At 35.5% G+C, this 22260-nt stretch overlaps 2 protein-coding genes across 4 annotated transcripts; both read left to right on the top strand.

The window, feature by feature from the left end:
• Nucleotides 1-524: 524 nt before the first annotated feature.
• On the top strand, nt 525-12917 carry LOC138329139 (uncharacterized). 2 transcript variants are annotated; one of them, XM_069275900.1, is made up of 10 exons: nt 525-2714; nt 3304-3497; nt 4093-4247; nt 5153-5304; nt 5419-5495; nt 5748-5918; nt 9207-9315; nt 9622-9678; nt 11360-11574; nt 12154-12917. In XM_069275900.1, exons 1-10 carry the CDS (start codon nt 2648-2650, stop codon nt 12352-12354), a joined length of 1398 nt encoding a protein of 465 aa, XP_069132001.1. In that variant the 5' UTR covers nt 525-2647; the 3' UTR covers nt 12355-12917. The 2 variants fall into 2 exon arrangements, with proteins under 2 accessions (XP_069132001.1, XP_069132000.1); XM_069275899.1 differs by having other exon boundaries at nt 9616-9678.
• A 1647-nt stretch (nt 12918-14564) lies between these two features.
• Nucleotides 14565-20420, top strand: LOC138329137 (uncharacterized). Of its 2 annotated transcripts, none has more exons than XM_069275896.1 (8): nt 14565-14628; nt 14993-15046; nt 15476-15610; nt 16609-16722; nt 16923-17075; nt 17374-17455; nt 19816-19926; nt 20181-20420. In XM_069275896.1, exons 2-8 carry the CDS (start codon nt 14995-14997, stop codon nt 20308-20310), a joined length of 777 nt encoding a protein of 258 aa, XP_069131997.1. In that variant the 5' UTR covers nt 14565-14628; nt 14993-14994; the 3' UTR covers nt 20311-20420. The 2 variants fall into 2 exon arrangements, with proteins under 2 accessions (XP_069131997.1, XP_069131998.1); XM_069275897.1 differs by having other exon boundaries at nt 14628-14701.
• The last annotated feature ends 1840 nt before the right edge of the window (nt 20421-22260 follow it).

Here is a 22260-nt window from a genome sequence, read left to right as displayed (position 1 = left end):
GAGCATTACTTTTTACGCCCTTATATCAAATGATATAATAACTTATGAGCGATTCTTTTACACTTATTTTTTAACAAATTAAAAATCTATTGAAAGACACATGTTATTCCAAATAAGCGCAACTTACAGTTCATGTCTTATATATTGGACGGGCACTATTCCATCCCTCGACAGTGCCCTCTCAACCAGGCCAAAATTACATATTATTGCCTTCTTGGGGGGCACTATGGTCTTATATTGTTGTCAAGGGATGGCATAGTACCCGAGCCAACAACGAAAGCAAGCAACGAAATATGCAGTGAGTATTTTCAAAGAATTTTGCGTGGAAAAATGTATCTCATTATATTTCTACCATATTTTAGACGTGGCCGTACTCGTTTAAATAGAGTGTTGTTGGTGATCGTACGTAATTGTTTGTCCTGCCAGTTTATGTACTTAAAACATTAATACCTTCTTTTGAGGGCACTATGGTCTTAATGCCATCCCTCGACAACACCCTCCTAGCCCATGGCCTAATAAGAAGGTAATACAATATACATGTAGTTGTTGTGTGTAATGTATTGCAAGAACGCGCAAAATTATGTTGCAGCGAAAATGGAGCCCAGTAGACAAATCCATTCGGTCAGTTTTGTGGGGAGTCGATTTCTAAAACAGAAGAATTATAGCTAACAGTTCATGCCTTAAATATTGGATTGAAATCAATGTTTTATTCCCCACCACACATATCAAAAACAACTCAACAACTGTATGGAATTGAAATGTCACCCAGAGAAGGCGGCATTTAAATGTACAACTAAAATCTATAGTGTGGATTATACATGAGATAAGGAGCGTGCACCTGTGTTTTAAATGTGTATTTGAAAGCTCCGAAAAATTATAGTTATTCCCAGGAATTTAACACAAAAATGACTATATTTAATTTCGTTGCATCCGTCAAAACAGATGACGCTTAAATAAAGAATAACTGTCCAACTTTACTTTGCTTTGTAAGAGGCCTTGGTCCCGAATTTTTGTATTCGCAAGTAAACAGTATACTCGGGTGCATCACGCGGCAAAACGGTGAAATGGGTCATAATTTATTGTATTTATTTAGATGTTATTACATCATCTGAGGCCATTAAATGGATGCTTTGACAGTTTTGATAAACATTATTTTTTTGAACATGTAGGTTGCATTTAAGATTACGCCGTAGTTTTGACCGTTACAATAACGTGTGCATAACCAATGCTCATATCTAATAGAAATCTACAATAAACTTCCCCAACGAAAATCAATCGACATGTGCATATTACTTACGCATACGTGAGAATAAGATGCTCTGATAGCATTGCGTACTTAAGACCTGTTTAATAGGCACTAACCGATCAATACAGACGAATTGAAAAACGCAATTATATCTAGGATAGACGTCAACAGGAAAATGGAAATGAACAGTGAGGAGAGTTCCGAGACAGGAAACGTTCACTCTCGCTGGGGAAGTACACTTCACTAGTGTATCATTATGTAATTATGTGTTGTGTCAATAAGTGCCGGAGTAACTTCCGGTGTACATAGTGTGGAGGGTTAACACAGTGATAGGGTGGTCATATCGTATCAGACATCTTTATTTTTAGAAAGTGATAAGACTTTACGAGCAAACCATCCTCAATATTCCCGAGGTTTGTATCGCTATTGTTAAAAATCATATGTCGAGTTACCTCTGGAACATCAAGGATACGAACAAACCATCTCCACAATTTGTTCCGTACAAACACTTAAAATTAACTTTAGTTTAGTTTAAACAGTATTGTATTCATATATTGGTACATATAATACAAAACATAAACACACTTTGGAATTGTTTTCCTTACCGTTAACGACATTACCTAAATACATCACAGACAAATAAGAATATTGAGTGTTACATAATGTTTCATAGTCATAATATGGTACATTCACATTTAATTTCATAAAGAACTATTTGATATCGACCGAATTGCAAAAAAGTCCTCATCGCATGAGTCGTTTGCGCATGTGTACCTAAAAACCAATAGAATGTTATAATTAGTTGGTAGCTTTTTTGACACCTGTGTGGTTTGACGAGGAAAGTATGTCTAACCCTTAAATTTCATAATCAACAGACTACATTGGTCATAAAGTGTTTGTCATTCAAACTCTAGTCCTCCAGTTCTGGGTCGCAATATCGAGGCATTCACATATATAGCTACTTCCATGTACTAATCCTGGTAGTTTCCTCTACGGATTTTCTCGACCAATGTAACATGGCATAATATCAGATGGTAATTTATGTTAATAAGACAAAGCTTACGTCTCCCAGACTTTGCTTATAGTAGTCGATAAATTTCGTTTTAAATACATTTCTGTGTATCTCCGGTTGTGACCTCCGCCCAAAGGAGAAAATAAGTGTCATTGTTCTGATAAAATGTATGGTTTGAGCATTAAACGATATTGAGTGTTCAATCGTACGGATACAGATCGATGTGTAATCTTTGGTCTAATCATTAATGAATACTGTTGACACGTATTTTTAAATGACCAATAGGTACCCAGATTAATATGTCATTTCCGAATCTATTTCATTCACTGGTTACATGACACAGTTGTAGAGGGAGGGAAGTATTCTTTATCAAAGGAGTGCTTGGAAAAATGGACACGTATATCAAGATTCTTGTGTGTTTTCTTTTTCGCGTTGATATACTTTCTGCATCTACAGGTAAGTAAACTAGAAATATGCCATTTTAGAATGCTTTAACAATAATTCTACTTAGATGAGACCATAAAGTCTTATAATTGTTTGTAAATTATTAATTTTGAATATATCAAATGGAAAATGATATATTTGATAACCTAATGAAAATATTAGTTAACGGAAAATACCGGGAGAATATATTTGCATACATTATCTTCAAGTTTTTTTTTTTACATTTTTAATAGTATAATGTCACGTAACTTTGATCAAATGTGTACGGTTTTCAACACATTGAAACATAAGTCATTAATACCTTTGCAATATATAAGCAAACTTACAATTATAGGTATACCATATTTACCTTGAGAAATTTGAAATCTATGAGTATAGTTATGTTATAATAAAACACAATAATTATTCATCCTTGCAACTATCATTACATCCAGAACTGTCTAGCTTTATTCAGCCATGGTATAAACTCATCATTTACTGCATTTATTTATGCATTCTATATCCATGACTCATTTATAGATTTAATTTTCAATTGAATTAGTCAGAACTCTTTTTATTCATTACTCACATGGGCTGAATGTCTGTAATTTGTCATTTTTAGTGTTGACACGAGTAGAAAACCTGCTACTTGTCTACGAGAACAGCACTACCAGTATTGTTGACTACTGGAATCAGAATGAGACAGACAATAACCCGAATGATGATAAGCACGTCATGCCAATCTACCAACTCATAAAGGAAGGGAACTTCCGGAGCGGCAAAATCGACCAATGGGATACTAATCCCCCAAACGAGGTCAGTGACGTAGATACAACGATAATTCAAATGATCGGTCGTTTGATTGAATGTGTTTAACGTTTTATTAACAGTCAGGTCATGTAAGGGCGTCCTCCTCTGTACGCGGGTGTTGCGTGTGTGAAGTGCGTGTTTTGGAAGACTGGGGTATGTTCGTGTCGTGTTTCTATGTCATGCCTTTTTATATTGTTATCTCACAGTAGAATGGCAAACAAACAATAAACACACCTGGTCGCATTTCACTGCCAAGTGGGATTTTCTGAGTATAGCCCAGAAACACGCATATAAATTAAGTGATTGTTTTCTCTAAATGCGCTCTATGTCTATTTCATACGTTTTTAATATCGGAAAACCAGTATTTCTTATTATTTGAAATCATATTATAATAAGATAATAAAATAATAATAATAAAATAATAAAATAATAATAAAAAGGTAATAAAATCATAATATAGCTTGAGCTATTTACATATTGCAAAACAAACACACGTAAAGAGTGAAAAAAACGTATGACCAGGAGAAAAGCTACCTTTTTACTATTGTTTTTTACAGTATTGACGCTGTAAAAAGTGGTACATTTATTCATCATATTTCAGGTGGCCATTATGTTCTTCAACAAAATCGGCGACCTCCATTTTTGGATGGTGTTTAATACCAGAAATGTCACCAGAGGTCTGGACCAGTGGATGAGAGTAGATCGTCTGCTCGGCTCACTCATCATGAACATGTATCAGATGATGCCATCATGGAGGTATGTAGCAAGTGTCCAGTTATATATGCCTTAAATGGGCTAACAAATTGATATGTTAATATTTTTTCAGTTATTGAAAACCAAAAGGTTTGATGAATTAAGCTAAGGCACAGACATAAATGTATGATACCTTATCAACATTAGTTACAACACAGAATTTATTTGTGCACTGTAAAAGTTGTTTGTTTGTATGTTTTATGTCTGTTAAGATGAAAATCTGCAAAAATCATATTACAATTACTAACTACACTGTAAACATGTGAATGAAATTATACACCACAACTTAGGTTTATTATCTCACCATATGTACTAATGTCACTGCTCTTAAGACGTACATATTACGATTTTAGCAGTACTGACATGTTTCACTTTGAGCTTTTTTTGGGTGTGTACATGTAATTCACAAAATATTCATAACTTTTGGTGGTGATAACGTATTAAAACCTCCTTTTGATTCGTGAGTATGGAAATTACGGAACATACAACTTTAATGATATCATTTCAATTTACGTAGATGCGTTGTTTAGTATGTTTGGGAAATGTTGTTCATGAAAATAACGACTTGCACATTTTCTTCAAGTCAAATCATGAAAATTATGAACATAATACAATTTGTCTCTTTGCTATCAATATAGTTGATTACGTAGTGGTATTATCTCATTTTATAAAATGAACGTTACAAGCATAACCTGCTAGTTTCTGCCAAGGATTAAATTTCCGTACCATTCCTTACAAACCGAAATAGTAACTCTACCAAAATATGTCTCCATACGCGTAAGTTAAGAAGTTTTTTTTTTAATTTAGTTTTCCATTTCTATTGGGATCACAGATGCAAAGTATTCAGAAGACGATATATTTGATGTTGAATACAGTTGTGTTTGCAAGTCATATTAATGCCGTTTTAGCCAACCCGGATACCAGTTCCTGTTCTCTTCAGCATTTGACGCGAACAAGGCTTGGTTTGCTGTGACGAACAGAAGCATTTTTACAGGACAAAATGAGTATCCATTCTTTCTGGTCCCACTTCGTGATTCTGTTCCATTTACTGTCCTGAGCGGTAAGTGTGTCAAATGACTTTCTAATTGATTTGCGATTTTATCGATATTTTTTATTTTATCGGAATGAGGACAAAATAACAAGTGTTTGCTTATCTATATGTTAATTAATTCAGAATCTGACGTAGTTACAAACCATGCCTTGGCCGAGTTAGGCGAATTTGGACCCTTCCTGTCACAAGATGTTATACAGGTATAGACATCCTCGATGATCACCTCAACAACTTCAAAATTCAGAATTTCGTCATTATTTCGAAGTTATTCTTTATAAAAGAGATGTTGTATTGATGTATATAGCAGATGGTTCACATATAAAGCTTGTATTACTATGTTGCGAAATTAACACATAACAAAACTAAAACGATTGGGTACGTGTAAGAAAAACAAACAAATCACAAAATTATAACATTTAACCAAAGATATACCAATTTTCTGTTTTATACAGATCGATCTGAGTGGTCTGGCCCTAGGTAGCATGGTGTATGTACTTGCTCTGGAGGCAATTACTCCTAACACCGGATCTACTGGAGAGGAACTTTACAAATTACTATACAGTACGGACGTTTGTAACACAGAGGACAGAGTCACCTACCGTCAGCAGGACGGCATGATTCTAGTACGTATAGCGACACCTACCGTCAGCAGGACGGCATGATTCTTGTACGTATAGCGACACCTACCGTCAGCAGGACGGCATGATTCTGGTATGTATAGCGACACCTACCGTCAACATGACGGCATGATTCTGGTATGTATAGCGACACCTACCGGCAGTAGGATAGCATGATTCTGATATTTATAGCGACATCTACCGTCAGTAGGATAGCATGATTCTGATATTTATAGCGACATCTACCGTCAGTAGGATTTTATAGGGACACCTACCGGCAGTAGGATATAGCATGATTCTGATATTTATAGCGACATCTACCAACAGTAGGATAGCATGATTCTGATATTTATAGTGACATCTACCGGCAGTAGGACGGAATGGTTCTGGTACGTATATATAGCGACACCTACCGGCAGTAGGACGGAATGGTTCTGGTACGTATATATAGCGACACCTATCGTTAACAAGACGGCATGATTCTGGTCTGTATAGCGATACTTACCGTCTAGAGGACAGCATGTTTCCGGTACGTATAGCGACACCTACCGTTAACAGGATGACATGATTCTGGTATTATCACAAAGAATTTTGTGATAAATTTTAAAGTGCTTTGAACTTGCGTTAATAGTTGCTAAATTTTAACATCAATTATCAGTTAATACTATTGTGTGTAATTTGACATTCCTAAGGTTATATTCTTGATCATATTTACGTTTGTGACATTTGAGATAAAACCCCATATGTGTGATAACTGTGTATATCCTCTGGCAATTTACTTTGATAACTTTTCTGAAAGATTTTAAGTTCCATTCTATTACGTAACCGGATTAATGTCACGTCCATCCTAATTGCCTAAAGGACACTGACCACGGCTGATTAATCTGCCAATGAGCGATATCTGTCAATCATAATTCTGTAATTTTATTGTATGTACATTATTTAAGCATGAAATATTTTATTTGTAAGTCAGTTAGGTCTCCGACTTTGTACGGAACACAACGGCTATATTCTGGACACTCCAGAATAGCCATCCGTCAAGTCAAAGTTATCATCATTAAATTCCAAAGTTCAACTTCAACATTTTCTTACGTCATCTTTACTTCTTGACAAAACGTGCGGAAGTTTCCGTATGTTAATTGGTGGAGATAATCCTGGTAGTACCCACTTCTACGCTGGGTACGCTTTCCCGAAACCTCAACTGCCAAGCAAGTATTTCCCGCGAGTGACTCAAAGAAGGACCAACTCTATTCGGAATCACACGGACTGGATTTTAACCAAGACTGTGTTCGCCATACTTTGGAGTTAACCAGGGTAACGTTTTGACTGTAACCATTCAGGATGGCATTATGCTATAGATAGGAGGCCACTTCGCCCCAAACCATCCGATGTGTTGTCCAGCAAACGGATGTTACTGTTTCCGATGTGGAAACATTGGCCACTTTTCGAGAATGTGTTTTAATCGAACCGGACATTGTACTATAAATGTTGGTACAACAGGATATTATCCCTGGACCAGTCAGCGACAACTGCCTATCCATCCTGTTCCTGTCCCGAAAAACTCTTCGGACAGTAAGTCCGTTATTCGCACTGCACCAAAGAAAAAGGCCAAGTCAACATCTAAACGGCGGCGAGATTCTGAACGTCTCAGGAAATTCCGAGAAACCAAAAAGGTATTGTGTATTTTTCCATTCAGTGACATTGAAAATAGTGAACTTCAAAACGATTTCCAGAAAGACTCTAACTACAGCAACCAGATAATTTCATTACAGTCAAAACTTGTTCGTACCAAAATTACCATCTCCAAAATATCAGAAAAGTGTGCAAAATTACAAAGATCAAACGAAATTCTAGAAGAGGAATGTGCACGCGCCCAAAATGTTAATATAACCAATTATGTGTCTCAAATTAAGGAACTAGAAAAAGCACTGGACAACAGAAAGAAAATTATGAAAAGCAAAGACGAAACAATCAGTACATTACAAACAACCGCGAAACAAAAAGAACAGACACAACGACAGATTGCGAATTTAAAGTTCAAAATTTCGGAGAAGGACGAGGAATTAAAACAGAAACAAATCATAATCACAAGCCTCCAAAAACAACTTAGTTACTACAGCGCTCCAAATACTACAAGACCGAATACTTTTCCCGGACCACGAAACCAACCACAAAATAATTCACGACGCCAGCGACCACACATTTCCTATGAAAACCGAGCGAATAGACTCCATCAAAACAGAGGACAGTTTAATTAAGACGCGGGACGCGTCTTTCCCGGAGCGGAAGGAAGTTATCACAAAGAATTTTGTGATAAATTTTAAAGTGCTTTGAACTTGCGTTAATAGTTGCTAAATTTTAACATCAATTATCAGTTAATACTATTGTGTGTAATTTGACATTCCTAAGGTTATATTCTTGATCATATTTACGTTTGTGACATTTGAGATAAAACCCCATATGTGTGATAACTGTGTATATCCTCTGGCAATTTACTTTGATAACTTTTCTGAAAGATTTTAAGTTCCATTCTATTACGTAACCGGATTAATGTCACGTCCATCCTAATTGCCTAAAGGACACTGACCACGGCTGATTAATCTGCCAATGAGCGATATCTGTCAATCATAATTCTGTAATTTTATTGTATGTACATTATTTAAGCATGAAATATTTTATTTGTAAGTCAGTTAGGTCTCCGACTTTGTACGGAACACAACGGCTATATTCTGGACACTCCAGAATAGCCATCCGTCAAGTCAAAGTTATCATCATTAAATTCCAAAGTTCAACTTCAACATTTTCTTACGTCATCTTTACTTCTTGACAAAACGTACGGAAGTTTCCGTATGTTATATGTATAGCGACCTACCGTTAACAGGACGGCATGGTTTTGGTACGTACATATGTATAGCGACCTACCGTTTACAGGACGGCATGGTTTTGGTACGTATAGCGACACCTACCGTTAACAGGAAGACATGATTCTGGTGCAAGATTGCCAGTTTTAAGGAGTGATAGGTGGGGGAATACTGTTTGTTGTCTTTTGAAGTATGCACAAGTAAGATAGTGCTTTAGATAAAGACAAACGTTTCACCATCACACAAAATGTACATACCACATCCTCCCAAAAAACAAATGAAATTCTAACACTCAACACATTGCATGTAATCCACCTTCATATTATCAGTGAATTTAGCTCTTGATAAGACATTACGTAAAGTGAACCAACCAAACAAAATTCAGATTTGAGTACATCAATTTTTATGTGATCTTTTTCATTTGTTTTGACAGCAACTACGGACTAATAAACATGAGCAGACAGAACTGTTACGAGTGCGTTGTCTGTGGCTATCGTTCGACAAGACGATGTCCTCTGTCACAGTGAAGCTGTTTGGCCCAGGTATAGTTACACACCATTTACTATAAAGTATAAAGTAGATCGGCTTATATGTATGGAGTAATATGTATAATATGGTTATACTTAAAAGTTATGACAAAATTGTGGATATTGACATATAGCTCATTGAATTAGTTTGTGTCCAAGTAGACCTTTTCTCTTTTCTTCGAAATTTTGCTATTTTCATATAATTTGTTAAATAGTGTCGGCACTTTTGCTCTCCATTTCTATACATATTATTTATTTATCTCTGATGTGGACAATGTCCTTCCATTGCATGTTTTTATCTTTTGTATATACCAGTTGCAGCACAACAAGATTTCATTCACCTTCCCATTATGGTGTTCCGAGGGTTTTGGTACGGCGGTGAGTATATAAACCTGGTTACATTTAAAGAACTTCAACACGTTGTACTGGAAAAAAAATCCTACAGAGGCATTTTGTCTCGCTGTCTACGAAATCCCCTTCTCTTTATTGTTCCCGTCTTGTTGTCACAAACTATTTCTATTTCGACACAGCCGATGTAAATCGTTATATCATACTAGTGATATATGCAAAAATATTACACGCATTACTTGCCCTATGGGTCAGGTTATATACCTGCTGCCCTCATGGAATTATCGTAAAAGTTGACTACATTTGAAATCTTTTCTCTTCTTCCCAACGTTAAATCTTTAGATAACGCGCACCTTGTGAGGAATGCTCTTGCTTCGGTCTCCTGGTTGAGAGACGCCATAGTCTATCAAAATGGTAGTTTCTGTTTAGAACTCAGCATAATGTGTCACATTATCGGCACTTTGTGATTTGTTGAGGTATGCATGTTTCAATGCCATAGCACTATAAAAAGGAAGAAGAGTCCCACTTTTACAAAGGAGACACAACACGGATATACCACAACCACCCAAATCATACATACAATCACACACGCAACACATTGCATACATGTAAGCTGAACTTAAATTATCCTGGCTGTTAATACGACGTTAAAAATAATGTCACTATATATTGTGCAGTCAATTCAATCTAATTGGGGTATCGCACACGTGTAATGGAAAGTATACGAGTAACAATAGATGTTTATACTGAATTTCATCCACAGTTTTGACGTACAACTAGATCTCGATCACACACGAATAACTCCCATTGAATTGGACTGTTATTAAATACGTTGATCTCTTTTTCGTAGAAGTACAATCGACACACTAACCGTTTATTAACAATGTGTCCTGACATGAAAGGTAACTGGGAAAGTATGGAAGGATGTCGTTCATTTGGTTCATTTCACAATCTTTTTCAGCAATTGGCTTAATGTTCATCTTATGTAGATTAAAATAATGGTTTATACAATATTATTGACCGACCTCGTCTGGCCGTGATTTACTACATGATACGTAGTTTATCTAGATTGCCGATTAGATACCATAAATTCGGGATTACGTACAAATCTTAAACGCAACAGGTTCTGATCTAAAATGGGTTTTTTGCTCTTTTCAAGTGACCTGTGTGCACACAGCATAGATTTTTGGTTGGATGGTTTGATACAGCGTCCTCTATCAAGTGCATTGTGTGTGTGATTGTCTGTATATATGTGGAGGTTATGGTATATCGATGTCGTTTTTCCCTGTAACAGTGGAATTCGATTTTTTTCATAGTGTTATCTCACTGAAACGACGTAAAAGGTACCGAACATCACGCCGCTCACGGTCACATGTTACTTACAATTTAAAAGCTAGATATCTCATTACCTAATGCTAAATGCTGACCAGGAGCAGAAAATGTCGGTATTGTAGACTTAGGTGTGTCTAAGTCAGGAGACAGGGGAGTTTCACTAGACACAACACCCAACATTATGCAGTTTCCAATACCACGCAAACAGGAGACCGTCCTAAATAACCAATGCTGTTAACAATTTTAAAATTCAGACTGAATCCAAATATTTGTTCAGACCATCATTACACCAACTCTCACCCCAACCCTTCCACATTATTCCCTCCCCATTAGTTAACTATATTACACTGTGATAATAAATATAACAAATATTTTGCAGAAGCTAGCGAGACAACGGTTCGTCCGACAACAGAGAGGATTCTAACGACAACAGAAGAGGATGTTACCACTGTCCCTATAACTACAGACAGCGATGTAACATCTGATCCTCCCACATCAGAATCGCTTTCTCTGTCTACCGCCAGGACGTGCACGTGTCCGTGCCATCATACACACGTGGACAACTCTCCGGCAGCTCTCGACCTCAAAATAAAGGTTGGTTTTGTCATTAACTTAGCCATATAGAGGTGTCAGACCATCGATTAATGTTGGTAATCCCAGTCGTCCACATTATGATATGGGTGTGTTATTTATTCTCTGACTCTGTCAAGTCTACACGGATATCTCAACAGTAGTAAAAGATATTGGCTGGTCAACCCGAGGCTTACCGAGATTTGATTGCCAAAATCCTTCAAGAGGGTTAAGATATTTGACAGACCAATGCTTGCTTATTTTTTCTCGTATACTTTATCTACAAATGAAGATTGAAATTGAATTAAGTATAGATACATTTTCATAGTGCTGTCATCAAAGGGACGTCGAACTACATCAAAATTAAAGACGTATTCAACAATGTTCGCCGCATAATGTCACGTCATTACCAAACCTGTAAAGCTGTATTGTCTCTACCCCGGTAACTAACAGATTTATGTTTTCCCTAGCACCAGCGGGTAACCCTGTCAAGCATAGGAAGGAACAAAGTCTCGTACATTCTGGTTATTGCATTAGTAAATTAGTTATCAAGAATATGATTTCCACTTAGCAAAAATGTCATCTTTATATTGAATATTTCAGAATTTGAAGAGAACAATGGCCATTAATAAGACTCAGCTGTCTTCTCACGTGCGGAAATACATCAGTGTACCGGATGGTCGTGCCTCGGCGGCGGGGATAGGGTATGTGGCCGGAGTGTTCCTCGTGCTGGTGGTCACTACCATAGCTGTGCTGGATTTGTCTACTCTGGTCCAGTACCTCGCCACAGTATGGAAATATTAGGACATTAACCAGAGCCATATGACCTTATATTCTGCCTGAATCTATTCCAGAGAAATGAGCTAGATCACTATGATTTGTCCCAATGTGTTGTCTCATTGTGGACTGAAGCGAATTAACCGAACTAAATCAATGTATTTTGTTCATTTGCTAGTGACAAACGTGAGAATAGTAGATCTTATAAAATAATAATTGTTATCGAAATGTCTGAAACATTAGAATACCTCTTACTCATTCTTCACTGATTATTAAATCACTCCTGATCATCATAATATCATTGTGGATTAAAACTAGGTAAATTTACTACTAAATCGATTGCCTCGTTTTTGGATGATAATGTTGTGTTATCAGAGTCCATTGTCCCATCGAGGATAACCCCCGTGGACATGGTTCATCGTGTCATTGTGGGTAAACCCAGTGGAATTATTGATATCTATGTGATTTACACCACTGCCTTTTTAGTATGAAAATAAAATAAATCAATACATTAGGCTTTGATTTAATTCTCTCGTCCCAGATATTCATTATTAGGAATGCATATGTTTAATTTGCTGTCGATGTTGAATAACAATAAAAATATTATTTAAAACTAAATTGATATGACTTCGGTATGTTGCCTTAATGTAGATTGATTAAACACTGTAATGTAGTTTACTGCATTTCCTTCTTCCATTGACGTTGTTATACTGGACCTTTTAATGTTTCCAGCTATCGAATTGACGTCGATTTCGGAAAGATACTTGTTCAAAATTTTCAAAAATTTGTTTGGTAGACGAATGACTATATTACTGGTAATGTCTGACGTGTAATACATAAGAACGACCAAGGAATAACTAATATCCAAATATAGCCTCGTCAACATATCATAAAACATATCAAGAGGAATAACTCAAGCTTTTGTTCAATGTTCTCAAACATTTCATCCAACATATCTATACCACAGTAGATAAGATAAGATAAAAAGTAAAGAATGTACTTTCTCAACTGTAACTACGCAACTTGTACAATTCAAGGACAAAGAAACCGGAAAAAACCAAAAGGCCTTCAAGACATGTTAACACGCACTGAACCAACCCAACATTATGTCATGAAAATCGTTAACAATTAAAGCTGCATAGCTTAACAAAAACTGATTTTACATGAAATTCTAAAAAGTTATTAATTTATTGTTTTGACTTCAATTTTCATCACGTTTTATTCCCTCTGGTCGTCTTATATTTCCTAGCGTCGTCTCGTCCTTATTTGATTATTTGAGTATTTGATTATCACTAGTAGCGGGTTCGTGTCCATATTTCACATTGATCCATGTTTTTGCCATTTCAATGATATTCACCGATATTTCGATAACCTTGACCTCATCAAAGGCTTTGTGTGGGATTGCTTAAAATATTGTTGCATATAATCTTACTTTGAGTCCAGGGGTGGATATTGCGTCCGTAACACCTGGAGTATCGAGGATGTCACCTATTTGCAGCATATCTTTTTCATTTCCCTTTCACATAAAATACATTATAATCACAAAAAGAGAAAGAAGGGGAAAATATCCTTAGAAACAGACGAAGGCTCCTTTTAGGCTGAGCGCTACGCACGATGAAGTAAGATTTGTCTCAACCAGGGGACAGAACTCACTGACAGATACTTTCTCACAGGGGCGAACACTCAACTAAAGTCCAGAAACGAGATTTTGTCAAGGGAGGCATTAGGACGAGGAGAGAAAGTTAAGAGGAAAATTATGCAATCCAAAATTTAGTACCTTTGACGATCATACAAGATAAACAATGTCTTCATATAATATTTTTTGTGTGATTATTGTGCTATGTTTCATCGAGTTTGCACGGGCAAAGATTTCGGTATTGGTTATAATACCTACAGCACCAAACTATGACATAGCCCTTATTTGACCTGGCTTTATATGGCGGTTGTTCTAATTAATTTAAGTGTAAATCCTTCCTTTCCGAGTCATTTTCTATTGCCCTTATATTTCTCGTCAAATAAGCGTATCTTGTTTAGATAATTAATCATGTTTGATTTTGAGTAGGAATGGATTATAATAAGGATTAAGGTATATGTCGCAAATAAGTGGTTAAAAATAACGGAACAAATCTATACCATTGGCATCTACACTCTAAGAAGACATTGTCACCTCTATCTCTAAAGTGTGTTATCTGGCGGGGACGTTCTGCTATCTTATCTTTAAGTTTGTACTGTTAGATAATTAGTGGTACAGTTCCGTACTAAATATCAACACATCATAGATGTAAGCACAGCTTCTAGTCAGTAAGTACACATTTCTTAGTACACTCAATAAATTGTTAGAAACGAGGGGGTTAGACCTATTTCCTTAGAGGAAGTAAGTTTTGTGTAAAATACCTTCCGTTATCGTCATGTTTCTATGATCCAAACAAAAGCATTGTTATTGCCGTTACCATTCTACATAAAGTTTGAGAAAGAGTTACTCTTAAGATCTGGTATTGATTTACTCTTGTGTACAGCCTGGTTCTACTTGTTTAGGACTCCGTATACCAGTTATACTTCTGTGTCTCCGTTCAATGGAATATAAGTGTAAATTATGATGATGCTAATTCATTGTTTTATTATTGACTCTCATACATCAGTTGATGTTTCCATACATACATTACAGATATGAACGTTTTCCTGACATTATTGTTTATCCTGCCAATTGCCGTGTGTGGAGGTAAAGCAATTATTCATCAATGTAATATTGTATAACCAACCGTACGACTAAAACACACAAACTCATAAGATTTAGCATAACATTTTAATGGCGTTGAATGTGACGCTAAAGGTTCCCATTTACCATCAATTTAGGGGAGATACATGTACATATATTTTAAGCGTTTTATTCATCTTTTCTAATTTTTATTTATATAAAGTTTATTCTTGAGTGTTGTTTATTATGCAAATATCATTTTATTATTTAACTATTAGTGTTTTGCCATCCTCTTTTTGAGTAGTCTTGATAATTGAATTTCGTATTTAAGTTTAGTCTTGAAAATATGTAGAAAAATAGAGACATATAAGGATCGCTCAATTAAAAAAGTTACATGTATTGTACAATTTGTCATTCTTTGCATATTATACAAAATGTCATCCATATTTCCAGCATCCGGTGATGTAAACACTACAGCATCCACATGTACTGACCTCTTACACTGTGAACCATACGGAAAGGTCGCATGTCATCATCCATATCAAAGTTGGGCCAAGAAAAACTGTGCAAAATACTGTGGATTCTGTGGTACATCGGCTACTTTTAACGTTAACGTTCCAGTATTACATTAAGATCACCAGAACAACAAAAAACTCGAAATATATACATATATATATATCACTGCTGTCACATTCATGTCATATACAAAATCGTTAACATATTTAGAAGAAAAAAGACCATTATGTACAAAATATCTATATCAATACAAGTAATGTATTATATCAATTAATCTCGAACTATTGGACAAGAAGGAGTGTTAACTAATGATAATTGTTTTGCAGCTCCAATACAAGTTAATAATTTAACGAAATCGAATAACGTTTTCTGTGAAATTATCAATCTCTTAGGGGGCTCATCAAAGTTATTTCGCTGTTATAACAGTCAAAGTAAATCAACTTTTTATTTTTTCGCAATGACATGCTAACAAATTTAAGCCAATTCAAATGCTCGATACAAACAAGAGTAAAACATGATAATATCATGACTCGGTAAATAAAAAATAAGAGATCAGTGACATTAGATGAGAGAGAATATTTTATCTTATACTCAATTGCTGACATTGGTTTGATGTCACTTAGTGTATTCCCTCGCGATAAAACACATGCTTCATTAGGCAGCGACATTGAACAGCTGTATTTATTCATATCAGGATTTTCAGACTAAAGTCAATGCGTTTATAGTTGTAAATATTCAGGTTGGTAAACTGTGATTATCAATGCACTTTATGTGTATTTAGTAGTTATAAGAAAAAAATCGTTTAATGTCATAAAGTTAAATTACGCATGAAATGATTCATTTCTGAGTTTCTGAAACCGAGAATCCAAGAATTTTAATTGAGTCAATCTTTGGTCTATTTTTAACAACTCGATGATTTGTTCAACTAAAATGTGTACCACTACCTTGGTAGCTACAATGACAGGAGACATGATATATTTGTATACCTCAACAGTGAGAGTTTTAACCTGCATTGTCAGCTGTAAATGGCTCGTTCTGTACTATCCTGGTCTAACTGTATATTTCACCAGAAGTTGGATGTTCTGACGCATTACCTAACTGTGAGATATACGGTACTTCTGCTTGTAAATCACCTTATGTTACCTGGGCCACAAAGAACTGCGCCAAGTACTGTGGTATATGTGGTAAGCATTACAAAATAACTTGGATATTTGTGTTTATCAAATTGAAAACTTTTTTTTAAAATAATATAACAATACAAGAATAGTTGTCGGTGTTGGCCTATTGTTTTCGTGTTAAGTATTGATTCAAAATGGATACTTTAAACTATCACCGCTTTCTTTATGTATTGAACACAAAAACAACTTTAACTTTTCTACCACAGGAACCATTGAAGTACCTACACATCCGCCTTTAGCGCCATCTAGCGCCGGTTGCCATGACGAGGAGAATGACTGTAGTTCGTACGGCAAGGACATCTGTACGGGTTATACGACTTGGGCACGACAACACTGCGCCTCCTATTGTGGGTTTTGTGGTGAGTGGAAATCACTATCAGTCTTCCAGAATTATCACTGGTATGTGATGAACCCTATAGGTTGCCGGATGATTTTAATTTGAAGTACTTTTTGATATTAGCACATGATGATAAGCCCTTGTAGAGATGTCAGTGTGTTCTTTTACCCTGGAGTTTCTAATCCAGCGTCTACAGCGCTGATATAAAGTCACCGGCATCTCACACATAATTCCATTTTCATCTTTCATTTTACTCCATTTTTTTGAATGAGGAGACATTCAAACTATCTAAAATCTTCAGATTTTGTTTTCTACTTTAGATCAAATTTCCACCAGACCAACCATTCCGATATACGTTTACACGGGCACCTTCCCACCTGGATCTAACGGCACTCTAAACAGGTATATCAAGAAACATTACAAGCTAATTTATCTGTATATTACACCAAAATCAAATCGATGTATGTACAAAAACTTCATAACGTGACTCTACCCAAATTGGTACTCTACCCAAATTGGTACTCTACCCAAATTGGTACGCTACCCAAATTGGTGATCTACCTAAATTGGTACTCTACCCAAATTGGTACTCAACCTAAATTGGTACTCTACCCAAATTGGTACGCTACCCAAATTGGTACTCTACCAAATTGGTACTCTACCCAAATCGGTACTCTACCCAAATTGGTACGCTACCCAAATTGGTAAGCTACCCAAATTGGTACTCTACCCAAATTGGTACTCTACCTTCCCACCTGGATCTAACGGCACTCTAAACAGGTATATCAAGAAACATTACAAGCTAATTTATCTGTATATTACACCAAAATCAAATCGATGTATGTACAAAAACTTCATAACGTGACTCTACCCAAATTGGTACTCTACCCAAATTGGTACTCTACCCAAATTGGTACTCTACCCAAATTGGTACGCTACCCAAATTGGTGATCTACCTAAATTGGTACTCTACCCAAATTGGTACTCAACCTAAATTGGTACTCTACCCAAATTGGTACGCTACCCAAATTGGTACTCTACCAAATTGGTACTCTACCCAAATCGGTACTCTACCCAAATTGGTACGCTACCCAAATTGGTAAGCTACCCAAATTGGTACTCTACCCAAATTGGTACTCTACCTTCCCACCTGGATCTAACGGCACTCTAAACAGGTATATCAAGAAACATTACAAGCTAATTTATCTGTATATTACACCAAAATCAAATCGATGTATGTACAAAAACTTCATAACGTGACTCTACCCAAATTGGTACTCTACCCAAATTGGTACTCTACCCAAATTGGTACTCTACCCAAATTGGTACGCTACCCAAATTGGTGATCTACCTAAATTGGTACTCTACCCAAATTGGTACTCAACCTAAATTGGTACTCTACCCAAATTGGTACGCTACCCAAATTGGTACTCTACCAAATTGGTACTCTACCCAAATCGGTACTCTACCCAAATTGGTACGCTACCCAAATTGGTAAGCTACCCAAATTGGTACTCTACCCAAATTGGTACTCTACCCAAATTGGTACGCTACCCAAATTGGTACTCTACCCAAATTGGTACTCTACCCAAATTGGTACGCTACCCAAATTGGTACTCAACCTAAATTGGTACTCTACCAAATTGGTACTCTACCCAAATTGGTACTCTACCAAATTGGTACTCTACCCAAATCGGTACTCTACCCAAATTGGTACGCTACCAAATTGGTACTCTACCCAAATTGGTACTCTACCCAAATTGGTACTCTACCCAAATTGGTACACTACCCAAATTGGTACTCTACCCAAATTGGTACACTACCCAAATTGTTACACTTTTAATATATATGAAGGCAGCATTATTTCAGTTTACAATCTAAACTGACAATAATTGTCCTGAACAAAAGTTAAGGTGCTTATGGTAACTGTGACATTTTCCATATGTCTTGGTTTTTTCCTGTAACTTATCATCTCTAATCAAATATGAAAACAATAAAATTATGAAAAAATCTGGGAAACGACGTCGTACGACAACCTTAAAAACACCATGTATTTTAAAACAAGGAAAACAATTGCTGAATGGGACATTTTGACAGATATGTGACTTAAATAAAATCAAAATAAAATGTTTGAACTTTTCTAAAATGAATTCAAGCATTTTTATCATTTCTAAATATTTATGAATCAAATCAAATTTAGGAGGTGTACCATTTTGGGTTCTCAAACCTGCTTAAACACAGGGATGCGCCGGGCATGCTTCAAAGCTCTCTATTTGTAAATACATGGATCACTGACAGGTAAACAAATAACGAAAATAAAACTGAAGGCACATATTTGTGGAAGTTAAAAAAAATTAGAAATTTTCAACAATTATCTTAAAAAGTGTAACAATTTGAGTATCGTCACGTTATACGTTTAGACACGTGTTCCAATCCTCTTTTACATTAAAGCTAAAGTAAATAAATATGCTTCAAGCCAATGTTCCATTTGCACAGTTAGTTTATAGGAATAAAGAGTATAGAAGCAGAGAGAGAGTTTATACCAGGTAGGAAAGTTGGAAATCCTGTTATACACAAACGTTACACTTAATATGTTTCAATCAAATATTCCGTTCGTGCAGTTAGTTGATAGGAATAATGACCATAGCAGTGAGTTTGTCTTTGAATAGCATTAAGCATTCAAACTGATTAAGTTACCCCCCTTGCACTGATGTTTGATGAATTGGAAAACTTCAGTAAAATTCTCTTTTCTTGTCTGCCAGATGTTTCTATAAAGGCAACTTCTACCAAACAAACGACTCTTGGCAAGATGGCTGTGACTACAATTGTACGTGTACCGACGATACACGTGGGAGATACCACTGTACAACACTGTAAGTAAAGTTACAAATCAAGTGTTATGTTTATATTGTGAAGTACACAAACTTTAAGGAAAACTAGTCCTTTTTGTGGTTTAAAAGAAAACATAAACTGTTCAAGTAAATAATCGCGATGATGTATTTGATACTTTGATTTTTGTTTGAGATTTCAGCGGTAAGACTTTGTCAAAATTAGTTTATTGATTCCAGTGTGTATATCATATGTTATTTCCTGTTTTGTTTGAAAACCCAAATACATCTTACCACAGGTGCTATACATGGACCATCCCAAGCGTCTGTCATTTGGAAACCCCGCCTGGTAAATGCTGTGCCAAGCCCGTGTGTCCTTCCAACTTCAAGATTGAGTACCCACCAGGCTACGTGGACCGCGACGTCTAATAGAGAAGTTGATCCGGATATAGTTGTTTATAACAAAGGGTTTCATGAATTATCAGTTCAAAACGTTGAAATGTTGATGTTGTTACTTTTCATAAAGCATCTTTACTTTTTCATGATTGAAGATTCCTTTATCAAACAGAATGACGATTAAAGATGAGGTCCCCCGTATTTACACTACACAAACATTGTTTTTGTATCACATGTAAAATCATTTTTATTAATTAAATTGAAATACAAGAATACTATTAAACCCAAAATGAATACAAAACTTTTAGTTAATGGTTAAATGGTTATATTTCAAGGTACTTGTATTAGAATGCATTATGACAACAAGAATACTATTAAACCCAAAATGAATACAAAATTTTTAATCAATGGTTAATTGGTTATATTTCAAGGTACTTGTATTAGAATGCATTATGACAACAAGAATACTATTAAACCCAAAATGAATACAAAACTTTTAATTAATGGTTAATTGATTATATTTCAAGGTACTTGTATTAGAATGCATTATGACAACAAGAATACTATTAAACCCAAAATGAATACAAAACTTTTAATTAATGGTTAATTGGTTATATTTCAAGGTACTTGTATTAGAATGCATTATGACAACTCAGAAAAACACAAACACGCGGGAACCTGTCATTAATCATTGTCTTGCCTTTTCTTTTCTTTGCTGCACAACAAAGAACAAACTGATATAGAATGTAACTTTCACATGCATATCTATAGGTGTTTTGACATCTCCGTTTACATCATAACGCCTTATGAAGTCGTCCTTAAAATAAGCTCCTGAAGGAAAAATAGCTGCTTATTGCAATGGTCTTTGTTTTGCTTTACTGAAAATACGTTTCAAATGATGGGCATTAAAATAAGACTGTTCGAAAATAACCTTCGAATTATCCCTGTAATATTAATACAGAAGGTGACCATAAATGCTAAGCTTAGCTTCCTGCCAAATAATTACTCATTTACAGATAACAATCAAACAAACCACGTTTACTTCCCCTTACAACACAAATTTTATTACGAAAATAGTTAAGAGAAATGTAATATTTCATTGAGATTGCATACATCGAATAACGTTGTAGAGTTCAATATGATAAAAAGTGTTCAGAATACAAAATCAAATTTACTTCAAGACTGTTTTATGCTAACAATAGAACTATTTAGTTTTTTACACAACACTTTTCTTGAAATAAAATAAACATGAAGGACTGTAAAATACGTTGCAAAAATATTTGACAACAAATCATCGATTATGTCATTGTTTTATACAGTCAAACTCGGTTAATACGAACTCGAAGGGACCACGGAAAAACTTCGAGTTATCCGAGTGTTCGAATTAAGCGAGTTCTCAAGTCAAACTGTCAATCTCTTCACTAAGTATACACACATGTACTAGTCTCACGTCGTAAGCAAGGACGGTGTCAAAATCTTATATGTACAGTGGAAACCGCTTATATTGAAGTCCTTGGGGAATGGGGAATATTTTCAAAATTATTGAGATTTCAATATAAACCAAAGACGATGGAATATTGTGAATATGGAATAAACAGTATTTCAATATTGAATTCACCGGTAATCGATTTCAATATAAGTGGGTTCCACTGGGTCGCAAAGTTATAACTATAAAACAGAAATATATCTTAATATTTTTTAATGAAATCACAACAAATTATTCAAACATACAAAAAGAATGTAACAGAATCATATAAATAGCAGAAAACTTACGTTTACCGAGACACATGTGTTGACAGGAAGTTACAATGTACAGGAAGTAAATCTACGCATGTCAGCTTAACATATCAGTGTTTTATCACTATGGTGGATGGTGAACAGCGCAAAGTCTATTTTGCTGAGTAACACGTTCAAAGCACTAACATTGATACAATTGTAATCGCACTATTCGGTTTCACAAGAATAAAGTCTTTGAATAAAATT

The sequence above is a fragment of the Argopecten irradians genome, chromosome 8, assembly GCF_041381155.1.
Source record: "Argopecten irradians isolate NY chromosome 8, Ai_NY, whole genome shotgun sequence".
Taxonomy (NCBI): domain Eukaryota; kingdom Metazoa; phylum Mollusca; class Bivalvia; order Pectinida; family Pectinidae; genus Argopecten; species Argopecten irradians.
The sequence above is the reverse complement of the archived record's forward strand: the minus strand, read 5'-3'. Positions and strand labels throughout refer to the sequence as shown.